Source organism: Merops nubicus, unplaced genomic scaffold (assembly GCF_000691845.1).
Source record: "Merops nubicus isolate BGI_N331 unplaced genomic scaffold, ASM69184v1 scaffold8993, whole genome shotgun sequence".
Classification (NCBI taxonomy): Eukaryota; Metazoa; Chordata; class Aves; order Coraciiformes; family Meropidae; genus Merops; species Merops nubicus.
This window is the reverse complement of record NW_008599538.1, coordinates 41,153-63,773: the sequence shown is the minus strand read 5'-3', so window position 1 is coordinate 63,773 and position 22,621 is coordinate 41,153. Positions and strand designations below refer to the sequence as shown.

General features: G+C 41.9%; 1 protein-coding gene across 1 annotated transcript in view; it reads right to left on the bottom strand.

Moving 5' to 3' along the window:
* Positions 1-1,712: 1,712 nt before the first annotated feature.
* FAM180A (family with sequence similarity 180, member A) overlaps positions 1,713-22,621 on the bottom strand; it is a 27,808-nt gene continuing 6,899 nt past the window's right edge. Inside the window, exons 2-3 of the mRNA XM_008937414.1 lie at positions 3,143-3,243; positions 1,713-2,129 (exon numbers count right to left, since the gene is read on the bottom strand). Coding sequence (XP_008935662.1) covers positions 1,788-2,129; positions 3,143-3,243 — 443 coding nt within the window. The 3' untranslated portion in view covers positions 1,713-1,787. The remainder of the gene's footprint in view (positions 2,130-3,142; positions 3,244-22,621) is intronic.

Below are 22,621 nucleotides of genomic sequence, written 5' to 3'. Positions count from 1 at the left end.
GCGTGTCTAAAGGCAAACATCCACACTCATGCATGCCCATACAGAGGCTGCTGGGAGAAACAGGGCTGACTGTCTTTACAAGCCTTTGTGCAGCTGCTTTGGCTGTTGCCAGCCTGTCCCTAAGGCTACTGTGCTTCCACATTCCCACAGGTGACTCCTAAACCCAGTGGGCTCTGTCTGTTTGCACTATTTGCTGTTTGCTGCAACAAGGTGGTGCTGGATGGCTTTTCTTCAGTTTCAGCCCTTGGAGTACCCCTGTTAAGGGACACTGAAGAGTTCATTTCGTTTGCTCAAGTGATTGAGAAGTAGCTAAAAGTAATTCAGAACTGGGACTGGGATCCTCAGTTCTCTTTTACAGCCTCAGGGATTTGTGATTTAGACCTGTATCCTTAAGACATTATGCAAATAAAGAGACAGAGAGTTCTGGTAGGAAAGGATGAAAAGAATGTTCATCTGTTTTCCCATGCTCTGGAAGTAGGAGCACCTCTAAAATCAATAGAGAAACATTGTTCATATAACTTGTTCACAAAAACTAAGGTATTTGCTTTAGAAGAGTTTGGATTTTTCATTGCTAATCATCTACCTGAGAAGATCTAGCTCCTTTTTCTGTCCATTCTCTCTCCATGACTTTATTTCAGTTTATAATAGTTGCACTATTTCTGCAAACTTTTTTTGTTGTAAACAAGTACTGCTTTTCCACTGCTTCCAGATTCATAATTCCCACCACTGGATTGGTGAATGGTGTTTTTTGTTAAGTGGTGCAATTGTTCCCTAACCAAACAGTTTAGGATTCTTCTGTGTACTCAACACTTACGTGCAAACACATGCATAGATATACACACACATACACACAAACAAATATATAATTTACTATAAAAAATGAGTCACACTGCTAAATTCAGCACCAGGTATGTTTTAATGCACCTTCCTCCCTTGCCTCAGGGGGATTCTGAAGCATGGGTTTAGATGACCTGTGTCCAAGAGACAGAACCAGAAAAAGTATGTCATCATTAAATTAAACAAGGCCTTTTTCTTCCCTTTGTCTCTGCTGAGGATAAAACGTTCCCTTCCAAAAACAAGGAGGAGAAGCAGAGTCATGTGCAAATAACAAAAGGATCGTTGCAGACTTCTTAGGAGGGCAGCTCTAGGAAGCAGGGTACATGTTCAGAGGCATTGTTTGCTGTTGATGTTCACAATGCTCTTTGTCTTTGGCAAATGTTATTGTGATTAAAAACTGGCTCAACCAAATGAAGTGAATCAGACAGTGCTTATTTACAAGAATATTTGGAATGAACAGTATGTGGCATAATTTCTGAAGGCTGACAGTTATGAAACTTCTTCCTTTCACAGAGGGCCTTTGCATCTCTTTATAATACTCATTTACTGGCCAGTCAAAATATAAATTTGTTCCCCTGGCTAGGAAAGCAGCATTCTCCAGCACATACACATAGGTATTTGAGCATAAGCACAGTATACTTATGTATTGCTTATAGGATAGCCACAGGATGAAACAAAGGCACGTCTATCTGGTAGACTCCTTTTTTTTTTTTTTTTTTTCTATTATAGAATGTGCCTCCAAGCCAGCACAAAAATCGAATTCCCAGCACGTGATTTTTCCCCATTTAACATGGTACTATAAAGTGATTCCACAAGAGGGAGCTAGAAAACAAATAATCTTTCATGAAGCAGACTATTAAACTCTTTATAGAATAAAGTGGTGGATGAGCTATACGTGTCCCTTATCAACTAGAAGAGGTGGCTGAGTTGCAGCTGGATCAGGTCTCCCACTATGATGGCTCTTTGTTGTATGGGAACATCAAGTCGTGCTTCAGGGCTTTGTAGAGACTGACAAAGGATTCAGCCCAAGAGTCTTTCTGGTGCCCCTGGGTCTGAGCAGCTCTGTAGGCTGTGTAGACCATGGTAAGCACTGTCCTTTCAAAGTCTTCTTTCTTGAGCATCCGTGGGTAGGAAGCCAGCCTGCTACTTAGCCTGCGGATCTCTGTGATGCTCTTGGGGATAATCTCGTTGCAGACGATGTCAAACTCAGCAGCCTTCCTCAGTGAAGCAAGCTCCTCATCTTTGATGGAGATCCTCTGACCTTTGTCAATATCAAGCTCAGCTAAAAGAAACTGGTACAAAATCAGAACACAGAAAGCTATTTATCTTTTCCAAGAGACTCTAGGCAGAGTAATTCTGAATTAACACCATGTCCTTAGGTCTTTACTTTAGATCAAAAGGAGACAAAACTCTCATTGTACTGGCTGGAGGTGGGGTAGACCAGAAAGTCTAGTGAAAGTTAGACTCCCGTGTTACCTATCTGGGCAAATTAGAGCCAGGCTACAGGGAAAGGAGAGAGGAAAACAAAAAAGCAAGTACTCTTCTGTTGTCCAAAACAGGCATGCATTGTTGCTGGTGCCACATGCGGATTAGAGAAGTGGAGACAGCAGCACAGCTGGGAAAGGACATTTACCCTGCCAGGGATAGCAGTGGTGGCCTAGCTCTGCGTAAGGCATCACAGACATGGCTTCCCTGCCCACCTCCCCTGTTTGGACATCAAATCCTAGTTTCTCTAGGTGTGGAATAGATAAATTTGACCTATGCACCTTCTTCAGATGGAGCGCTTTACCTCAGCTCATCATATGGCACTGTTCCAGACTGTGCATTACACCTGCAGTCTCCACTGCTGTGAAAGAGTAGACCTGAGTCATTCTGAAGTGAAACAGTCATGTCCTTGGTATTACTTTGCAATTACTGATGCTCATGTTTGTGACAATTTGAACAAGCAGGGGCTGAGACTTGGATCAAAGAATTAAAATGCATTGTGTTGTTAATACAGAGCTCTTCTGGAAGAAAGTTGCTTTCAGTGGAAACCCCTCTGCAATGGTTTTCACTTTGTCTGTCAGTGAGCTAGAACCACATTTGAGCTTCTGCAGGCAACTGCTACCTGCTTAAGTGCTGAAAGAGCCAAGTTTGTCATATATGTGTCTATTCCCTTTCCTCCTCACGAACTATTATGTAGTCAGCAAGAGATTTACTGCTGGGATAAGTAAAAGTGACATGAAGGCAAATAAATAACCCACTATGGACAGAAAAACCAGTCTTGTTTAGGGTTTGAGATACTATCTGCTCCCATATACTGAACCTCATAAAGCAGGACGACATCTTCCAGCGAGTTTTGTAGCACTGGGTTCAGGAAGGCAGCTGAGGACCTCTTGACTCGTTGAGCAGCTGGGAAAAGCATAGCTGGAAAATAACAATGGGAAAGGAGAGGTTCTATAGGGTAGCAAACACTGAAAAGAGGAAGCATTTTTCAATAACAAATTCAACCAAAGAATGGTCTGTTGCAAAGTCTTACAGTTAGTACAGTCTGACTTCTCACTGTAAATAAATTTGGTGGCATGGACTGCTTTGTCTGTAATCTACTAAGCCTGGACATTAGCTGTTTTTCCTGTTTCTAAGCAATGTTTAGCACGGAGCGGTTTATAATCCAGGCCTGGGAATCTAAGGTGCAGCCACGGTGATGGCAACTGCAATATTGCTTGAAATACCTGTTCTTCTCCTGGCTCTGCAAGAAGAAATCAATACCAACCTTCAACAAAACCTTCATTCTTCAGGCCGTTCTCCTGCTGTCACGCTTCTAGGACCCAACTGCCTGAAAGCTGATCTCTCCTCAGGTGATAGAAACAGCACCTTCAAAGGGTAGATCACCTCTGTCCTGAGCATTCATGTCTGGAAGGAGTGATTCACCTTTTGGAGATGCTTATGTCTATTCATTAAGCCTGTTACCAGCTTAAACAAGATAGCTACATCCGATGAGCTGAATCCTAATTGATTATGACCGTAATACTTCACAGTGTTATAGCTAGAAACAACAAAGTCTGCTATGATCAAGTATTTATTCACTACTGTGAAGAGTACTGCAGATAATGCCTCAGAGAAGTGAAACAGAAAACATGTCCAGCCCCTGAACTTCAGCACCCCAGTGAGGTAGAGCATTTCTGGAATCAATGACCTGTACAGTCTGGAGTTTAAGAAACAGCTGCTGCTACATCACAGATCACCTAAATGCTTTGAGTTACTAACTAGTTTATTAACCAGGTAACTAAGTACTATTAAAAGCTGTAAATTCCTTTCAGAGTAGATGGGAAAAACTGTTTTGTTCAATGTTATGTGTACATGATTTACATGTTAATGTTTAGATAACTATAGTTTGGATTTGTTGTTTGTTTGTTTGTTTTTCTAATACTGGGGAACAGGAAGGTTTTTTTTGAAGCTGTGAATATCGGTGCATTTCTTCATAAATTTCAGTTCTTGACTTTAACTGTTGTTTATCAATTTGGAAACCAGTTAAAAAAAAGAAACAAAAAAGTCTGAAAGACGGTATGATTCCCCACTCATATTTTAGAGTTCTATAATTACAAGTAACATAATAGAGCAGACAGCTTACTTTGAATTTCTGAAAAATTTTATCCCACTCTCTCTCTATCAGATTTTTTTCCACAAGATATTTTTACCAGATCAATTTTATTTTTGCCAGAGGATTTTGCTTGCTGCCTGTAGAAAACCTGAACACTATTTAAAGCTCTCTCTGCTGGGTGCGCACACATGCATGCACACACACACACAAAAAGCTGGAGCAACTATAATTATTAGTCCCTGGCTACGATTTCCCTCTTTGATTATCAAGCAGACATAAGCAGTTCCTTCTTAACTATGTAGCCTAAATGCAGTCCTGTTTCCTGGGCCACTGCCAACTCTTGACTCTGTTAAAGTTTGACTTGTTAATGATACTTAAGTTCTAGTGATGTGAGGAGAAAGAAATCAGGCCCTTAGAGATTGTGTTAATTAGGATTGTTACTATCTAACATAAGGAAAATTAATTGGGATAATACTAGGTACAAATTAATTCATGCTTGACCTAGCAAGGGGTATTTTGGCTTTGAATTTGCCAGGGAATACAGTGTAGGTAAAGCAGTTTTTGAATTGCAATAAACATACTGCAGCTACATATTACTATCTGTAAATGCATCCTGCAGGGATGGGTTTCAGGCATTTTAGTAAGACACCTACAGTGCTATGTGCTTCCTATTGGATCCATTGGAGTTTAGATTAAAACTTTTTAAGTAATCAAATAGTTCTTGCAAAGTATGTGACTAAAAGCCTGAAGGAATGAATGCGTCAAGTAAAAGAACAGGGATCTTTCAGAGTAGTCGGTCTCTGCAGTAGTCTCTCACTGACATGATGCCTTTACTGAGAACCTCATGTGTCTCAGCTGAGCAGGTGCTGAGTTTGGGAAAGTCCACGAACTGCCTGCAGGTTCTGCTCGCCAAGAGCATTTGCCTGGCTGGCTACTGACAGCTGGGGCTATAACCATGTTCCACTGCTACTTCATCACTGACGTTCGCCCCTCTTGCTCAGAGCTTTGCCGAGACACACTGGACCTATTCCATCTTTTGCTATTGGCAGTTCAAGAATGTAACAGAGTACACTCAAAACACTTGAAACTTCAAGCACTAATTGCTGAGTAATTAAAACTTTTATTACTAGGCAATTAAAACTCTAATTACTAAATAACTGGCAGAAATCCAGTCCATAATGATGACAATTCATTTTTATTTCTTTTAGATGACCTTTCAGTGGAAACAAACTCAGTGTACAGAGTATTTCTACCTGTGCAGGTGGTTGAATGGAGAAAGTGTCTGTGGCGTCTTGCATCAGGGCTTTCATGGCTATTGTCAACCAATCAATTTTAGTTTTTAGGCCAAATACAGGTTCCCACCATGGAGCTGAGCTAGGAGTCATCAGGTTCAGACCATCACCGCTTACCCAGGAAAGCCTCAGTAAGGACTCACCCAAAAAGAAGTATCCTATTATCAATTTAGTACTGACACCCTCCCTGAATCACAGGTAACACTGAAGAAAGCAACTGGGTTTTCCTATGCAGCTGTTCCCAGGATAATACAGATTAGGTTGGGAGATTCGAAGGGACAGGAGTCTGAGCTACTGTATTAGGAGAAAAGACTTTGTATGTGTATCAGAAGCATGCCACCCTCTGTAGGGACCAGGCTAGCACTGACTCCCTGATCTCATTATCTTGTTCCCGAAACATATCAGACATTGTTAGGGTTCTTAAAGACTGCTCAGAAACTCTTTCAGAGCTCATTTCTATTTTTTCTGGTGATCTGATTTGCCTGATTCACATTTTATTTCCGTCCTTCCTTTTATCTCCCTTCCTGCACAGTAGTCAAATTTGTCCACCACCACTTCCTCTACTATCCTCTCCATGAATTCATGAAGTTCCTCTAAGCTGTGTGAGCATTTAAAGCCTTCTCTGATTTTCATTACACTGATTTAATACACATGTATGTTTAGCACAAAGGCTAAAGCAGATAAAGATCTGCAGCCAGTTTCTGCATTTAATGACTGCAAATTCCACTTGAACATTTTATGCTGACATTACTTCTACTTGTATGTACTTCCATCTTTGACATTAATTAGCTGGGCAGTATCAAAGAACAGCAGAGTATTACTGTGACACCACCTCTTTACTGTTTTATTCCTCAAGGGAGTTCCTATCAAGTAAAGCTATCAAGCAATTATTTCATAGGAAGATGAAGAGCAATGTGTGCCACTTTATGTTGATGTTGCAACCAATTCGTGTGAATAGCACCAGCCATGAATGTCTGAGGAGCACAGATCCCTAATCATTGTTGACAGAGAAAGCCCAACCCAGTGATCTCTGAAGTCAGTGGTGAGATTTCTATTGATTTATTGTTTTTAGTTCTCTTACAAAAGTGTGAAGACATCTCCAATGGTGCTGTGGGTGCCTCTGTCCTAAGGGCTGAACAGTAACATAGCAAAAAACTTACAATCCACAGGGAGGAGGTAGGAAAAATAAAATTTTGATTATTCTTACTGAAAGTTTTTTCTATTATATATCTGTGTACTATCAGGCTCATCCTCTTCCAAATCCCTTCTCCAGAAGGACCTGAGGAGATCTGAGCTCCCTCACTGCCCAATGAGGGTTGAGGGCTGGAGGTGGATGAGAGCAGTGTGGCTGAACAGTCACTCGCAGCCCAGCTGCCTGACCCTGAACAGCCTCATCTTGTGCCATGGAGTGCACCTCTCCGTGTGCCTGAAGATGGTGGGCAGCCAACAAGTGTAGTTGTAAGCATGGATAAAAATGCCCATCAAAATGTGGTGCAGACATCCCTGTTTTCTTCACTGCTCACTGCAGGAGTCTGTCCAGTCTCCTAGGGCTCTGTTGACTCAAGTCCACTTCTCCTTAAGGACTACCGGGTTTTTAAACAAAAGCTGCAGCTCTGTTTGCCAACAACTTAGCTCTTGACAACTTAGAAATTTATTTACAGTATAAATGTAACATCTCATCTGAAGCTTTATTTTAAAGATGCTTTCGTCTTTCTTAGGAACTGTGACAGAATGTTCTGGACCTCATTAGCCACATGATAAACATTTGTAATCCTCTCCCAGGTTTTCCATGCAGTTTCAGTGGTGAGGGTACAGATACTTAGTTTTGCTTTCCAGTTCACACTGCTTGTGATCTCCCAGTTGCTGCCTGTGACGTGTTTGCTCAATAAGTACAGAGCACAGCCGCAGGAGTACTCAATTATTTGTGCATCATCAATGCCCTTTTCTTCTCCTACAAAAAAAGCATGAAGCCAAAAGCATGAATCAAACCCTGCGCAGGCCATTGCTACAAAGAACATACAAGTTCCCTCTCGCTCCAGGACATGAACACAGTTTAACTGGGGTCATGACTCACTAGGAATTATTTTGACTGACTTCAGGGCATGGAAAAGAGCTATCTCATTGCTTCAGTGGGACCTCCTTCATGATAGACAGGAGGAGCAGAGGAACAAGAAGGACTCATGTGCCAAAACTCCTGACTCCCTGCAAGCAAAGCAAAGGAGAGTCTCCCGCTGGCACAGGGAAAGGCAGTGGCCCAGCTGGAGCTGCCCTGCAAGCCAAATTCAGTCAGCAGGTTGCCAGATGTGTCCTCCTGTCTTGGATTATTAGGTCTTGACTCTTAAGAACTCATGAAAATATTTTTTTGGGGCATCACTGGCTTCCTGGGATCAGCCTCTTACTTCTGAGAGTGCAAGGCAGGGAGAGGTTGCACAGGCAGCAGCAGTTCATGTTAGTGAAGGACATAAAAAGGCAAAGCAACCTCTGAAGCTCCTTTATGTGTTCACTGGCAGTTATGACAGGGATTAATAAGGTTCTGAAAAACCATATCCTCCCAGACCACCACCACCCCTTAGTAGTGAGTGACTGCCACAAGCCCCACAGTATATCCAGCCTGATCCCTCACAGTGGAAGTTTCCCCTTCTTGTTCAAAGCTTTTGAACCCAGGACTGCTAGACTTCAACAGAAAGAAGTTAATGCATCCCAAATTATAATGACAGGAATTTCTTCCTATTTGACTTTATCTTAATGGTAAAGGAGGGAATAAAAGTTTTTACTACAAAATAATTTTTCAGTGTTGTGACTGCATTTGTGCATGGAAACAAATATGCATGTTTCCCCCTAAAGGAAAGGAAAGGAAAATGTAAAAATTAATAGGTTATTGTACATGAAGACTTCATAAAGTATCTAAAATATTTTTAAAATAAATTAATTGGCTTCTTTTATTTTGTTCTGTCCTATAACAAGCCCAGAGAAACAGAGCTTTTGTATCATACAGCAGTGGTGTGAGATTTTCCCTAGCCTAAACATCATGTGGCCAGAAAAGCAAATTTTAAAAAATCACTGGTCATGGTCAGACATTTTTTTATGCTAGCTTCCTCAAGAGTCAAAAAAGCTGTGTCCTAGGACAGATGCATAAGCTTGCTGTTAGTCAGCCTGGTGCATAAGTTTGTTCCCTTATGTGAGCTGGAAATTTTCCTTGTGTCATGACATTTTTCTCTAGCCTGCCTGGAATTTGTACTAAATGAATCTCAGCACACCCAGAGGCTCCCGTGAAGAGAAAACAGTTGTGGATAACTTGAAAACAGATTTTTCTCACTTGCACTGACTCCTTTGAACGATGAAATGATTTTTCAAGATTAATTCAAGTATTTGCCAAAGCAAATAAGCTCAGTACTCTCCACAAGGTGATTGTATAGGCAGACACAGCAGCCATTGTAATGCCAATTATGAATGATCTAGGCTGGATGAATATACTTCATTGCAATGACTGTTGTGCAGTTCCTAGAAGTCATTGCTGCTTGGGATCTTAGGGCAAATGCCTGAAATGCTCACAAGAGTATATTATTTAACAGTACAAGAAGCATAGTTTTTAAACTCAGTTTCTACATTTCTTCTTAACTGTGTACGAAGGAAGAGAAAAGGACATGAGTATCAAACTTTGCATACCCCTGATAAAGGCTTTTTGTTTCATGTTCCTCTTTGATTATCTTGCTTATGAGGGTTTACAATCAGAGCAGAGGTTTATTTTATAAGAAAAGAGTTTTATTTCTGTCAGATGACTCTCTGTCCTTGTGCTGAGATGCTCCATTGCCAGAGTAACAACTCACCGTCCCAGATTTGCTGCCTTGGGCTAAACTGTGATTGCTGCCAGGGCAGAACCTGACCTTTGGCTGCCCAGCCCTGAAATGGAAAGTGCTCAGGAATAGCTTCTCTATACTTCCTGACTTTTTGCTTTTCTGTTTCAAAACTGTTGTGTTAGGAATGGTTGAATACTTTGCCCTAGCACAGGAGAAACCGAAAGAGAAGGAAGCTGGAGGAAGCGTAAGAGAAATAAAATAAGGGAAATACACACAAAAACCTAGAAAGAGAAGGAGTAAGTGCAGTGCTATAGGATAGCTTCTGAAATCTGTATCTGGAATTGCAGTTACTCACATAAATAGCTCCCATGACAGCAAGTGCAATGCAAAGGCTTGTGCATTCCAACTTTAACACTTTTAAGTCTCTATTATTGGGAGATTAAACTGAAATGCCCCTTAGGAGAATAAAGCAGCAAGATGGAAGAGACATTTTAATTACAAACCAACATGAACTAGCACATTTTTAAAAGCAGTTACCAAAAGAATTTGCCTCTTTTTGTTTTCAGCTCCATATCCTTGCTATCTTAGCTCCTAAGACTAAAACTAATAGTGGCAATGGTCTCTCTTTAGTCCTCTCTATTGGCTAAAATTAAAAAGAGACTTTTTTTCTTATTTATTTATAAAAAGAATGGTTAAAAGAAAAGAGATTCATCTTTAAAATCTAAGTTTTGTCAATAAGGATGAAGGAAGTAGTTATCCTTCCAAAAGTTTGCAAAAGGCAACACGGTTCCTTAAAAAAAAAAAAAAAAAGAAAGAAAAAACCAACAACAACAAAAAAATTTTAAAACACTTAGAATTAATAACAGATTGTATTCTATCCCTTGGTTCATCACACATAATCAGTTCTTTTTAAAATTACTTTTTACTAATTTACCTTTTTAAGAAACACCTATATACTGGCAGAGTGTCTCAGTTCCATAACACAGAACCACCTCCAACCTACAATTCTGTGCTTCATAAATGTTTTCAAATTTGTTAGGTTAGATAACATGCAACAGAGTTTGTATACAAGAACTTGAGTGGTAATAGACTTTCTAGGGACTTGGCACGAGTAAGGCATTTAAAGTTGTATTAGAAAGACCAAAACTGCCTTATATTTACAGAAACTGATATTGCCAGAGAAGGAAATGGTGCACCTGAGCCTATGTTTGTGAGAAGTGAAGAATATATTTTTTTCTTTTATGATTGAAGTAAAATGGTTTCAAAGATATGACTAACATCAACCAGCTAAAATGGTCTGAGAATTTATTCCCTCAGATGGAATTTTCACGATGAAGCGTTTTCACCTCTTCCCACCCTGAAGCAATCTATGCTGTGTTATTTATTCTTCCCTGGGTTATAAGGAGGGTGTCTCTACCTGGAAATATTTATGCTTACAAGAAAAGATGCAGTCAGCCAAAAGAGGCCTTTAATATGCTGGAGTAAAGCTACTGCAAAAGTTGTGGACAGAAAAAAAAAAAAGGCACACAGAGAAACAGAAGGAAAGAAATAAGTGAAATATATTGTTATTCTTCAGTTTGCTGCCATATTAGCAGGAACTGGGGTAGACTGTGGTGAACATTATGAGTGAAGGACAGCACTAAAGAAAGGACATATCAACCTTGTTCCACAGGTTTAACACAGAGAGAACAAGAAATTTTAGTAATATAAGAAATTTCAGGCAGAGTTGGGAAATGAAACAGTACTTTATATCCCTTTCTTCACTGCAGAGTCACCTCTCCTACCTGGGTTGCTCACAACAGCCCTTATGCAAGGGGAAAACACTAAGCAATCTTAATTAAACACATTTGAAAATTTTTCTTAAAAATGAACACATGAAGGGATATAATGACTATTCAATTGACTTCCATTTCTCCCAGGAAGGAGCAGAGAAGGGAGGGGAGAAATACAACGGGGTGTTAGTGTTTCAGTGTTGAGCCGTGGGGAAGGACCCCAGGAGCAGAGCAAAGCGGATGATTCTCCTGTTAAAAAATGGAAAAAAACCTATGGAAATCAGAGCTTTACTTTGCAGGAAAAGACAAAGCTGCAGCAGCTCCAAGAGCTCTATGCATCACGCTATTGCTGCACTGAAATGAAGTCCCTTCAAAATCAAATTTCTCTCTGCAGTTCTCTGCCCTTTTAATACAGAATCACAGAGCCCAAAGTTGTGGGCTTGAGTCCTGCATCACCTCCCAGGTACGTATTTACACAAAGCTGAGACACTGGGCACAGAGGAGAAGCTCCCAGTAGTTAAGAATGGCCTTTTTACATACCGTACTTTTTTTTTTTTTTTTTTTTTTTTTTTATTTTTTTTCAGTTAGGCTTCTTTGGTTTCCTGGCAGGCAAAGGCAAGTGAGTAGCTAGGGTTTTGCAGAGGCTGACCTCATCACAGCTGCAGCTGCAAGGGGCAGTCTGGCACACCTGCCTTCAGTCAGGCTCTCCCTCCTTCCCTTTGTGCTGACACCACTTTGTGTGGTCACACAGTGAGCCAAGCCAAGGATCTGTCTGGTCATGAATGAAGGAAAAAGCAGACCTAAGAAAAGTGGTAGATTTTAGCTGTCTCAGTCCCCATCACAGCTGCTATGCCAGCAGCACTCCTACATGTGAGAAACTCCAAGTCCAAGTGTGATCCAACTACTCTTACAATATTTGATGATGATTCCAGTTTCCAGATGACTTAAGGATGGACATCAGCTCTGGTTAGAAAAACAGAAGTCCTTCCTCATGCCTATGCAGACTTGATCTAACCACCAAATTCATGGGCTCTTCTCTGTGGAAGGCCACATCAGCTAGTGTAAACATTGCTCCTGGTAAGAGATGAAGATTGACTCGAGAACGACTAGCTGCCAAACACTTCCGTCTATGTGTTATAACATTTTACATCTCCCTGAACTTTTAACACAGCAAATTCAACTGCCACAAAGAATATCTAAAATTTATTCCAAGAGTAGACGTTGGATCTGTTGAAATGGACACTACATGAAATTCTCTGAAGGTGGCCAATTTGAAAAAAATACATGGGCATCTGACTTCAAAATATATGGTCATATCTGCAGATTAAGAAAATTAATAAAGGTTTCTTACAATTGCTGATTGAATTTTCCTGTAATGAATTACCCTATGGGAACTGTCCCACTGAAATCATGGAGCTGTTAGTTGAGGTGAAGAAAGCCAGAAGAAATTATAGGGACCCTGGAATTATTCACTTAAGCCATCTCTGAATAGTTTCAACTAGAAAGTTAATTTTAGTGTTTGACAGTGGATCTAGGAACAGTTATTGAACTGATAACAAACTACTTATTATTTTATTCGTGTATGAACTTCTCACCCACACATATATAGTAGCATACATGTGAAACAACAAGGTATTCCTCAAACTCACTAAGTACCAATATCACAGCTCAAAACTGAGGAATAAACATTATATTGACCATTTCTTCACCCTCTGGTTAGAAAGAACCAGAATTGTCTTCCTCTTCTCTTCGAATCCACAAACTGAAATAAATTGTTAGGAGGGGAATACATAAATCTCAGTTTTCTGCTTCCTCTGGTCTGGGATTTCACTTGTTCTTCAAAAACAGGGAAACCCCAGCTGCCTTTCCAGCTGTTCATTTAGATCCAAATGTCAGTGCACCTGCTGCTGGTTTTCTTAATGACATAAATATGTTCTGGATGGAGGAAATGTACAAATCAGCCTTGCCTAATAAACAAAAGCAGGGGCATACTGGGTCCTTTTGTGAGGAAATTGGTTATTTCTGGAGAAAACACCTTTCCAAAATATTGTACATTTTCTAGTAGTGGCAATAAAGAAAAAAAATCTGAGAAAGTAACTCAGAGCAGAAGATGGCTTCAGGTATGTTTCTGGACTCATCCAGTACCTCTATTTTGCCACCTGTGCAGAAGGCAAAGGGTGAAAAGCTGCGCTCTATCCCCGGGTAAGAGACCACGTGTCTCTTGGAGCAGGGAGTAAGAGTCACCATGAGATGGCATCTATTCAGTCAAGTTCACACTTGCACGACTGTGTGGGACCCATTATGTTAATTTCTGCATGAAAATAATAAAAATAATGGAACTCAAATATAATCATCCACAAAATCTAAACAGTGGATTTCAATGTGTGCAGATGCAATGGTGGGGCAAGACAGTTTGTGATATTGCCAGAAACAGCAAAGAAATCTGAAGGATGAATGCAAAATAGATTATTTTTATAGCTGTCTTCCTCACTCCACAAACACACATAAGGGATTTCCATTTTACAAAGCTGTTGTTTTTCCACTGTTCCTTGTTATTTCACACTCCCCTAAAATCTGACTATTCCTAGATCTTTCAGGTTTCACAATCTCCTGAAATAAAGCTGAGACTGACATACAACTGAAATCACCATTAAATACAGAAAGAGCTGCCAGAGCCTTGAGGCTGCAGTACTGAAAATTGCTAAAGGCAGCTGGACACAGTGGACAAGGTCCTCAGATGACCTGAGCCAGCACTACCAGCCCTGTGATGCTGGTCTGTGAGCAGCCAGGTCACAGAGAGCCCTGTGCTGTGAAAGGCATGCTTGGGATTGGAGAGAAGCCAAAAAAGTTTGATTCAGGCTTACAGAAATCTTACAGTCAGCTAAACAACTCAAATACCTTATTTTCTGAGGACCAGACCTGAAAGGTACAAAATGCTGACATTGTTCCTGAAATTGATGGAAATTCAAAATTCAGCATCTTTTGCTGCTGCAGTTCCCACCCCTACGGTTGCCATCTCTCAGTGGCTCCCAGCCCAAGAGGTCCCTGACTTTTTGTTTGATTTGATTCAGTGTTAGTCTTCCTACATTCTCTTCTGGAGTCTTTTGAGCTGAAATTGTAAAAGAGGTTTTGGCCTAAAGGAAAACAGTCTAAGTAAAAGTTTAAGGGAAAAAAATGTTAATAGCCTCATGCTCTAAGTTTAGCAAGAGTAAATTTGGAGAAAGGGAGGAAGACCATTTCCAGTGAAAACTTCTAGCATGTTGCTGGATGGAACCAGCTGGGAATTAATTCTTTAACTCCTCTGTACATGGGGACTGGTAATGAAGACATTAGTACTGTGGAAAAGCACTTCACATAAGCTGTTGTGATACGTTGTAAATTTCCATCTCTCTTTTCCTGGATTTGGGCATTCTTCTTACTAATTCAAACTCTGCAGCTTGCATAATGAAATGCAGTTACTTAGAAAAGTTTTTGCCAACATGTATACACTTTGTGGGTTGTCATTACAGACTGCTAACAAAAAAAACTTTTGGTCAGTCTGACATCTGTGTTTTGTGCCTGGAGAGGCACTCCTTGCAAAAACTAGACTTCATTGTGTCATAATTCTGCATCACAGTTCTTCAGCTTGGCAGTGGTGATGATCTCCCAGACAAGCTTATAGGGTTGACTTTGTAATGACTGTAATTAATATTCACCTTGCATCTTCATATGACTTAATTTGTCATATTAGGGGACTTTTATTACTAGTTTTTGGCCCATAAGTAAGAGGTAATCATAATCTGAGATACTGCAGCACACTAATAAAACAAACTAATTATTTATAAGGGTAGATTGGCATTTAGCATGGGCATGAAATAAAGCAGAGACTGATTCTTCCCCTATTTATACTTCTAAACTCTAGGCCCAGTAATCTTTAAGTTCTGTTTTGACCTCTGAGCAGTACATAGAGATTGAGGATGAAGGAGAGTGCAAACTAGCTTGTCACGGTTGAGCTCCTCAGAAACACTGGTTTAATAGCCTTTACTCATTGCATGGGATTGCAGAGAGACGCTGGTGTGAACTCCAGTTTGTTGTGAAAGGTGATTCACTCAGAAGGTGATTTATAACTTTATTTAAATAATGTATGTGCTACTTTGTCAACAAAAGCACCATAAGGAAACTCACTAGGTTTTGAAAACAGATAAATAAACCAGAATATGTTCAAGTGGCTGTTCCCAGCTGAGTTGCAGTGAGAAAAGACCAGCAGTCTTTTCTGCTCAGTAGGCAGACATTCAGGGGGTGCTGAGGTTCAGCCTCGAGTCTAGCAGTATTCATACAGAGGCATCAGGGAGATACATTTACTTCTTTGAAAGTTTATGTCTTGTTTGGCAATATGAATTCAACTAGAAGTGAAAAACTCCTGGGAAATACCATAGATGGGCCTGAAAGGTCAGCTGAACATGATACACACTTCTGTCTTTGGTCATGTGAATAAAATGGAAGGAAGAGTATAGAATATTTAAGACGTGTGAAAAATTGGTTACGTATACTTCACTGCAAGTTTGTGCAAGTAGAAACCAAAGTCTTTGCCTTGATGGTGATATTTTGCTTAAGAGTGCCCATGTGTTCCTTTGGAGGATGTATATGCACAGGTGGTTTAGCTTTGGAGTTCACCTCAGCTGGACCGCTCTGGCTGTGAGCAGCATGCACAGAGATTAAGGCTGACATAACTGGATGTGTGCTGGATTGATGGTCTGTGGCACATGCACTTAGTCATTCAGGGTTTGAAGGGCGTCCAGAAATTTCCAGCAAATATGCAACAGCCTGCTCCCTAAATACAATTTCTGGCTAGAAAAGGAGTGTCTTTCTAGGGAAATACTATTTCTTATGGCATTCTTAACACTTAGCTATTTAACAGGCAGACTCTTTAAAGACATACTTTGTCAGCTGGAGGCTACAGCGTTTCCCTGTTGTGAACATGAGAAATACAGCACCATGGCAAGACAAGCCCAAATCTGTGTGAATGACAGCTTGTGACTGCCTCATCTTTCTCAGTCCCATTGCTAAACATTTAAAACTCCCTTTCAGCTTTCTGCATTCCTGGAGCATTGCCCAGACTTCAGTCAGATGGCTGCTGTCTTCCCTCTGTGCATCAGGGCTGGTTGGAGGGTGAGATGGGGCACAATGAAAGACAAAGGCCTGGTACAGCAAAGGAAGAAAGCCAAACAATTTATCTGAAAACCCTGGTCCAGAAACTAGGTTTGGGCTGTTCCTGGTGGTTGACGGAAGACACCTGGTATCTGTAGTGCATTTCTCAAAACTGGGATCCTCTGAGCTGAGCTCAGACACTGTGCTGCCTGTTCATTTCACCCTGGCTTCTCCCAGGCATCTTGTGTGGAAGCAGGGCCATTTCATCACCCTCCTTCTGATGGAGAGCCCAACACAGTGGTCACACACTGTCCTTTGCCACATGAGTCTAACTGGGGCTGATAGTATAGGATTTTTTAACTGTATCTGATTCCTGTTATGGGACATCCCAGAGTGAAAAAATCTTTGAGTCCTTTCCTACTGTTATATCTTTGTGAGGGCCCAACTGAGCTGTAGATTTGCTAAGTACAAGTCAAGGTAGGTCAGCCCTTTTGAGTTTTGTTTGTTTAAAAACCTGGTGGTAGAGCAACTAAGCAAGCAGTATATACATTTTTATCCTTAGACTGACCACTTTCCAAAACTTTCTGCCAAATTGGCATGGTGATCCAGAAAACCAGAAGCTGCTGCAGCTATGACAAATGAATGGTGTCACTTAACACATACTGTGCTATATTAGGATATCTACAAAGAGTGTTTAACTGGAAATTGAGTTTGTTTAGTGCCAAGCCATGAACAATTACAGTAAACAAAAATGAGGCATGTTAAATTTATTTTATTTTAAGAGGGAGCTTAAGACACAAACAATTCCCTCAGACATAAAATCTGCGTTTAATAAATAAATTCAATAAACAGTTACTTTGTGCTTCTTCAGAGCCAGGCATAAACAAAACCATAATATCATGGCTGTGAGCATTATGAAAAGCAGGGAACTGAGCTTACAGAACTTGATCCGTTCCTCCAGGGACTGAAAGGGGCAAACAGGGATTTGTGCAGCTGTGGCACTGTTACTATGACTTGTGTTAACAGAAATGCTTGACTGGTATAATGGGAAATGCTGTAGCCCCACATCCCTATAAAAAAGCAAGCTTCTTGCAGCTTCCATATAATAAAACAGGCTGTTTCTTGGGCAGTAGGAGTCTTTTTTTATACCTACTTAGTTTAGAAAGCTCAAAGGGAGGAAAAAAAAAAAAAAAAGATGTGCAGAGACCTCCACATATTGCTGATTCAGCAGCAATAACTTTAATTTTTATTCTATGGCCATTGGTGAATTAGTGTATCTCAATATCCTGGTGTACTGAGAAGCTAGTGGGGACCAAAAGCAAACATGAGCCCTTCTTATGTGAGAAAAAAAGCAGTGCCACCTCCAGAGAAATGCAACCATTTCCTGAGCCTGAGATGTAGATGGGTAAGATGAAGACCAGCTGTGGCAGATGGACACCTTCTGAAGGGTGGGTTCAAACAGGGATGCATACCATGCTGACAATGGGGTGAATGCTTACCCTGATCTTAAACATCTGTGTGCTCCAATCTTTCCCATCTATATTTATCACATTTTCTCTCTCTCTCTCTCTCTCTCTCTCCCTTTCCCCCCCCACACTTTTCCTTTCTCTTTCTGTTTTCCTCTCGTTCATACTGCTCCCTTTTATTTGCTATTTTTACCTCCATTTTTTTTTCTCTATTTTTTCTCAGCATTTCTGCCTTTTGCTTTTGCCTCTTTTGCCTCCCTCTCTGTGGCTGAAATAAGCCCTGTCAAATTGAAAAGTCTTTAATCTTCCCAAGACAGAGAAGAGATTAGATGCATCAGCTCCATTTGAGGCATGCCACCATTTGCCAAATAGCTGGAGATTATGGTATCCTGCTCACAGCAGATATCCACATCCAGTCCACTGCAGTATACTCTCTTTACAATTAGGTAAAAGCTAACCAAAATGTTCTGCTTCCCTAGTGCCATGCTGGGGGAGGGCACCGGAGCAGGGTTACACACATCGCAGAAGACTTGGTGCATTTGAGTCTCCAACACAGAATCAAAGAACGAACTTTGGTTGGACAAGACCTTTAAGATCAGCGAGCCCATTAACCCTACTCTACCAAGTCCACCTCTAAGCGATATTCCCAAGCACCACATTCACACAACTTTTAAACACACCCAGGGATGGTGATTCAGCCACATCCCTGGGTAGCACATTCCAGTGCCTGACAACCCTTTCAGTGAAAAAGTTCTTCCTAATGTCCAGTCTAAACCTTCCCAGTGCAGTTTGAGGCCATTCCCTCTTGTTCTGTCACTAATTACTTCTGAGAAGAGACCAGTGCCTACCTCTCTACAACATCCTTTCAGGTAGTTATAGAGAGAGAGAAGGTCTCCCCTCAGCCTCCTTTTCTTCAGACTAAATAGCCCCTGTTCCCTCACCTGCTCTTCATAAGACTTGTTCTCCAGGCCCTTCATCAGCTTTGCTGCTCTTCTTTGGATGTCTTCCAGCACCTCAATGTCTTTTTTGTATTGAGGTGCCCAAAACTGAACACAGTATTTGAGGTGTGGCCTCACCAATGCCAGTACAGAGGGACAGTAATGTCCCTGGTCCTGCTGGCCACGCTATTTCTAATACAAGCCAGGATGCCATTTGCCTTCTTGGCCAGCTGGGCACACTGCTGTCTTGTACTCAACTGCTAGCAAATCAGTACCTCCAGGTCCATTTCTTCCGAGCAGCTCTCCAGCCACTCTTCCCCAAGCCTGTAGCATTGCCTGGGGTTGTTGTGGCCCAAGTTCAGGACTCAACACTTGGCCTTGTTGAACCTCATACAATTGACCATGTCCCATTGATCCAGTCTGTCCAAGTCTCTCTGTAGAGCCTCCTTACCCTCAGGCAGATCAACACTTCAACCCAACTTGGTGTTGTCTGCAAGCTTACTGAGGGTACACTCTATCTTCTCATCAAGATCATTGATCAAGATGTTAAACAGAAGTGGCCCCAGCGCTGAGCCCTGAGGAACACCACTTGTGACCAACCACCAGCTGGATTTAACTCCGTTCACCAACACTCTTTGGGCCTGGCCATCCAGCCAGGATTTTACCCAGCAGAGTGTATGCCCACCCAAGCCATAAGCAGCCTTTTTGTCACATGAATGAGAAACAGTGTCAAAGGCCTTAAGGAAGTCCAGGTAGACAACATCCATAGCCTTTACCTCATCCACTAGGCAGGTCATCTTGTCATAGAAGGAGATCAGGTTCATCAGGGAGAACCTGCCTTTCATAAACCCATGCTGACTGGGCCTGATAACCTGGATGTCCTGTATATGGTGTGTAGTGGCACTCAGGATGATCTGCTCCATGACCTTCCCCAGCACTGAGGTCACACTGACAGGTCTGTAGTTCCCTGAATCCTCCTTTTGGCCTTTCTTATAGATGGCCATCACATTTGGTGCCCTCCAGTCCACTGGGACCTCCCCAGTTAGCCAGGAGTGCTGGTAAATGATGAAAGAGGATTGGCGAGTACATCTGCCAAGTTCTTCAGTACTCCTGGGTGCAACCCATCCAGACCTATATACTTGTGGATGTTTAAGTGGTGTAGCAAGTCACTGACCATTTCCTCTTGTATTAAGGTCCTAATGTGCCCCACCTCCCTATCCTCCAGCTCAGTTGGCTGGGTGTCCAGGGAGCAACTAGCTTTATCACTAAAGACTGAGGCAAAGAAGGCACTAAGTATCTCAGCCTTTTCCTTATCCTTTGTCATTATATTTCCCCCTACATCAAATAAAGGATGGAGATTCTTCCTAGTACTCCTTCTGTTGTTAATGTTCTTATAGAAAGCTTTTTTATTGTCTTTGACAGCAATAGCTAGGTTGAGTTCTAGTTGGGCTTTGGCTCTCCTAATTTCTCCTTGTATAGCCTCACTACACCTTTGTAATCCTCATGAGAGGCCTGCCCCCTCTTTCAAGGGCCATAAACTCTCCTTTTGTTCCTGGTTTCCAGCTAAAGCTCTGTGTTCAGCCAGGTTTGTCTTCTTCCCTGACATCTTGTCTTTCAGGACATGGGGATGACCTGCTCCTGCACCTTTGAGACTTCCATCTTGAAGTATGTCCAACCTTCCTGGGATCCTTTGCCCTTCAGGACTGCTACCCAAGAGACTTTGGCAATCAGTCTCCTGAACAGACCAAAGTCTGCCCTCTGCAAGTCCTAGGTGGCAGTTCTGCTAACCCCTTGTCCTTCTCCAAGAGGTAAAAACTCTATCATTTCATTATTGCTTTGGCCTAGACAGCCTCCAACTGTTACTTCCCCCACAAGCCCTGCTCTGTTTAAGAGCAGCAAGTCCAGAAGGGCACCTTTCCTAGTCGGCTGCCTCACCATCTGTGTCAGGAAGTTATCTTCCATGCAATCCAGGAGCCTCTGGGACTGTTTTCTCTCTGCTTTATTGTCTTTCCAGCAGGCATCTGGGAAATTGAATTCCCCCATTAGAACAAGGGGTAGCAATTGTGAATTCTCTCCCATCTGCTTATAGAATATTTCTTCCACCTCTTCATCCTTCTTGGGTGGTCTATAAGACTCCCACAATGATAACAGTCTTCTTGGCCTTCCCCCTGATTCTTACCCATAGGGACTCAAACCTATCATTACTTCCATTAATTTGTAGGCATTCATACATCTCCCTAATATAGAGGGCCCCTCCACCACCTCTACTTCCTCATCTGTCCTTTCTGAAAAGTTGGTAGCCACAAGACTGTAGTGCAGCACCTTCTACTGCCTCATTTCTTCCCAAATAACCTCTGAGCTTTGAAAAATTTATTTTTCCCTTTCTCAGCAACTTTTTTTCAGCTACCCACCTGGCTCCTCCTAAGCAGAGAGAGACACAGTGAGTTTGGAGCCCAGCTCCTGGCTGGTGACTTGTTTCCCTGTGGCCGGGGAGGAATTTCTAGAGGATGAGTGGTATGCGTGCTGATCTCAGGGGAACTGGGGAGCTGCCAAACCTAACCAGCAAAGTGGGCCAGGAAAGGCCCCATATATTCTTTCACCAGAGGAAAGGAATGTTTGTGGAAACTGGGAATAGTGGAGCTTATTTAACTTTGATTTTCTCCTGCCCACATTCTTCTCAGTCTGGAGCTCAGCACAGAGCTCGTCCTGCTACAAGCATGGTGATGGTGACACAAGAAGAGCCAGGTTATTGCTGCAGCCTTGAGCATCTCATGGGGGGACAGAAAGCATTACCAGCGAAGAGGTAGCCACTGAGTAGGCAAGGGAACCCTGTGACTTGTGATGCAGACTCAGGCTAGTTTAATGTCTCAGCACGGGTGCTGTGAGGGTATAGCATAAAGCGGCCATAGCTGTAGCCAAATAAAACAGGATTCCAGGGTAATGAGAGACACAGAGACAATAGAGGCATACAGGATCCTTTCTTTTATTTGCTTTCCTTCCAGTGGGAGAAAAAACACCCTAGATGATTGTCCATTTGGGAACTTATGGTCTGCCTCCCCACAAGTGTTATTTGCAGCTTGTCCTCAAGTAGGGTTTTTTTTTTTTTTTTTTTTTTTTTTTCTGTGATACTTTGACACATTTCTGCCACTGCTTCACCATCAGCAATTTCTGGAGCTGACTTGCACAAGCTTCACCCGTGCCAGTGTCATTTTGCTGAAAAACACTTTAACCGTAAATAACGCACTTGGCCTGAAAGCTTTTACCAATCAGGGCTACTACAGGAAACCGAATTCCAGATGATGGCCCAGATTGTGGCCTCACTCCTGAGAACAGCAAAACTCCTGCTGACTTCAGTGGTGCTGGTTTGCACATTTAAGTGCTTTTAAAGTTAAAGCAAGAGGCAGACTGTTTTGCTTACTTCAATCAAGACACTGACACAGCTCTCTGTTTTGCTGCAGCCAGGTTCATGAGTTCAGCCTCTCTGCATCTTGGATAGACTCCTCCTTGGGAAATTGTGCATGGTTTTGCAGAGTGCTGGTTCAAGGTAGGTGCAGGCTATGCACGTGGGCAAGCACTAGTGTTCATCTCCAGCACTCTAAGCTGGCCCTATGGGTCCTGCCCTGCCTTGAACCTGAGCACAGGCACTATGTGGAAAGTTAATTGCTCCACCACTCAGTGCTTTACCTCAGCAATTTACATCTTGCCTGTCACTGAGTAATCAGAGCCTCTGCAGCCTGGTGGTGTTCATTAAGACCTGCTGACTTTCCTTTCAATGACATTGTACTATTCAGCGCTTCTGGCAGGATTTCTTT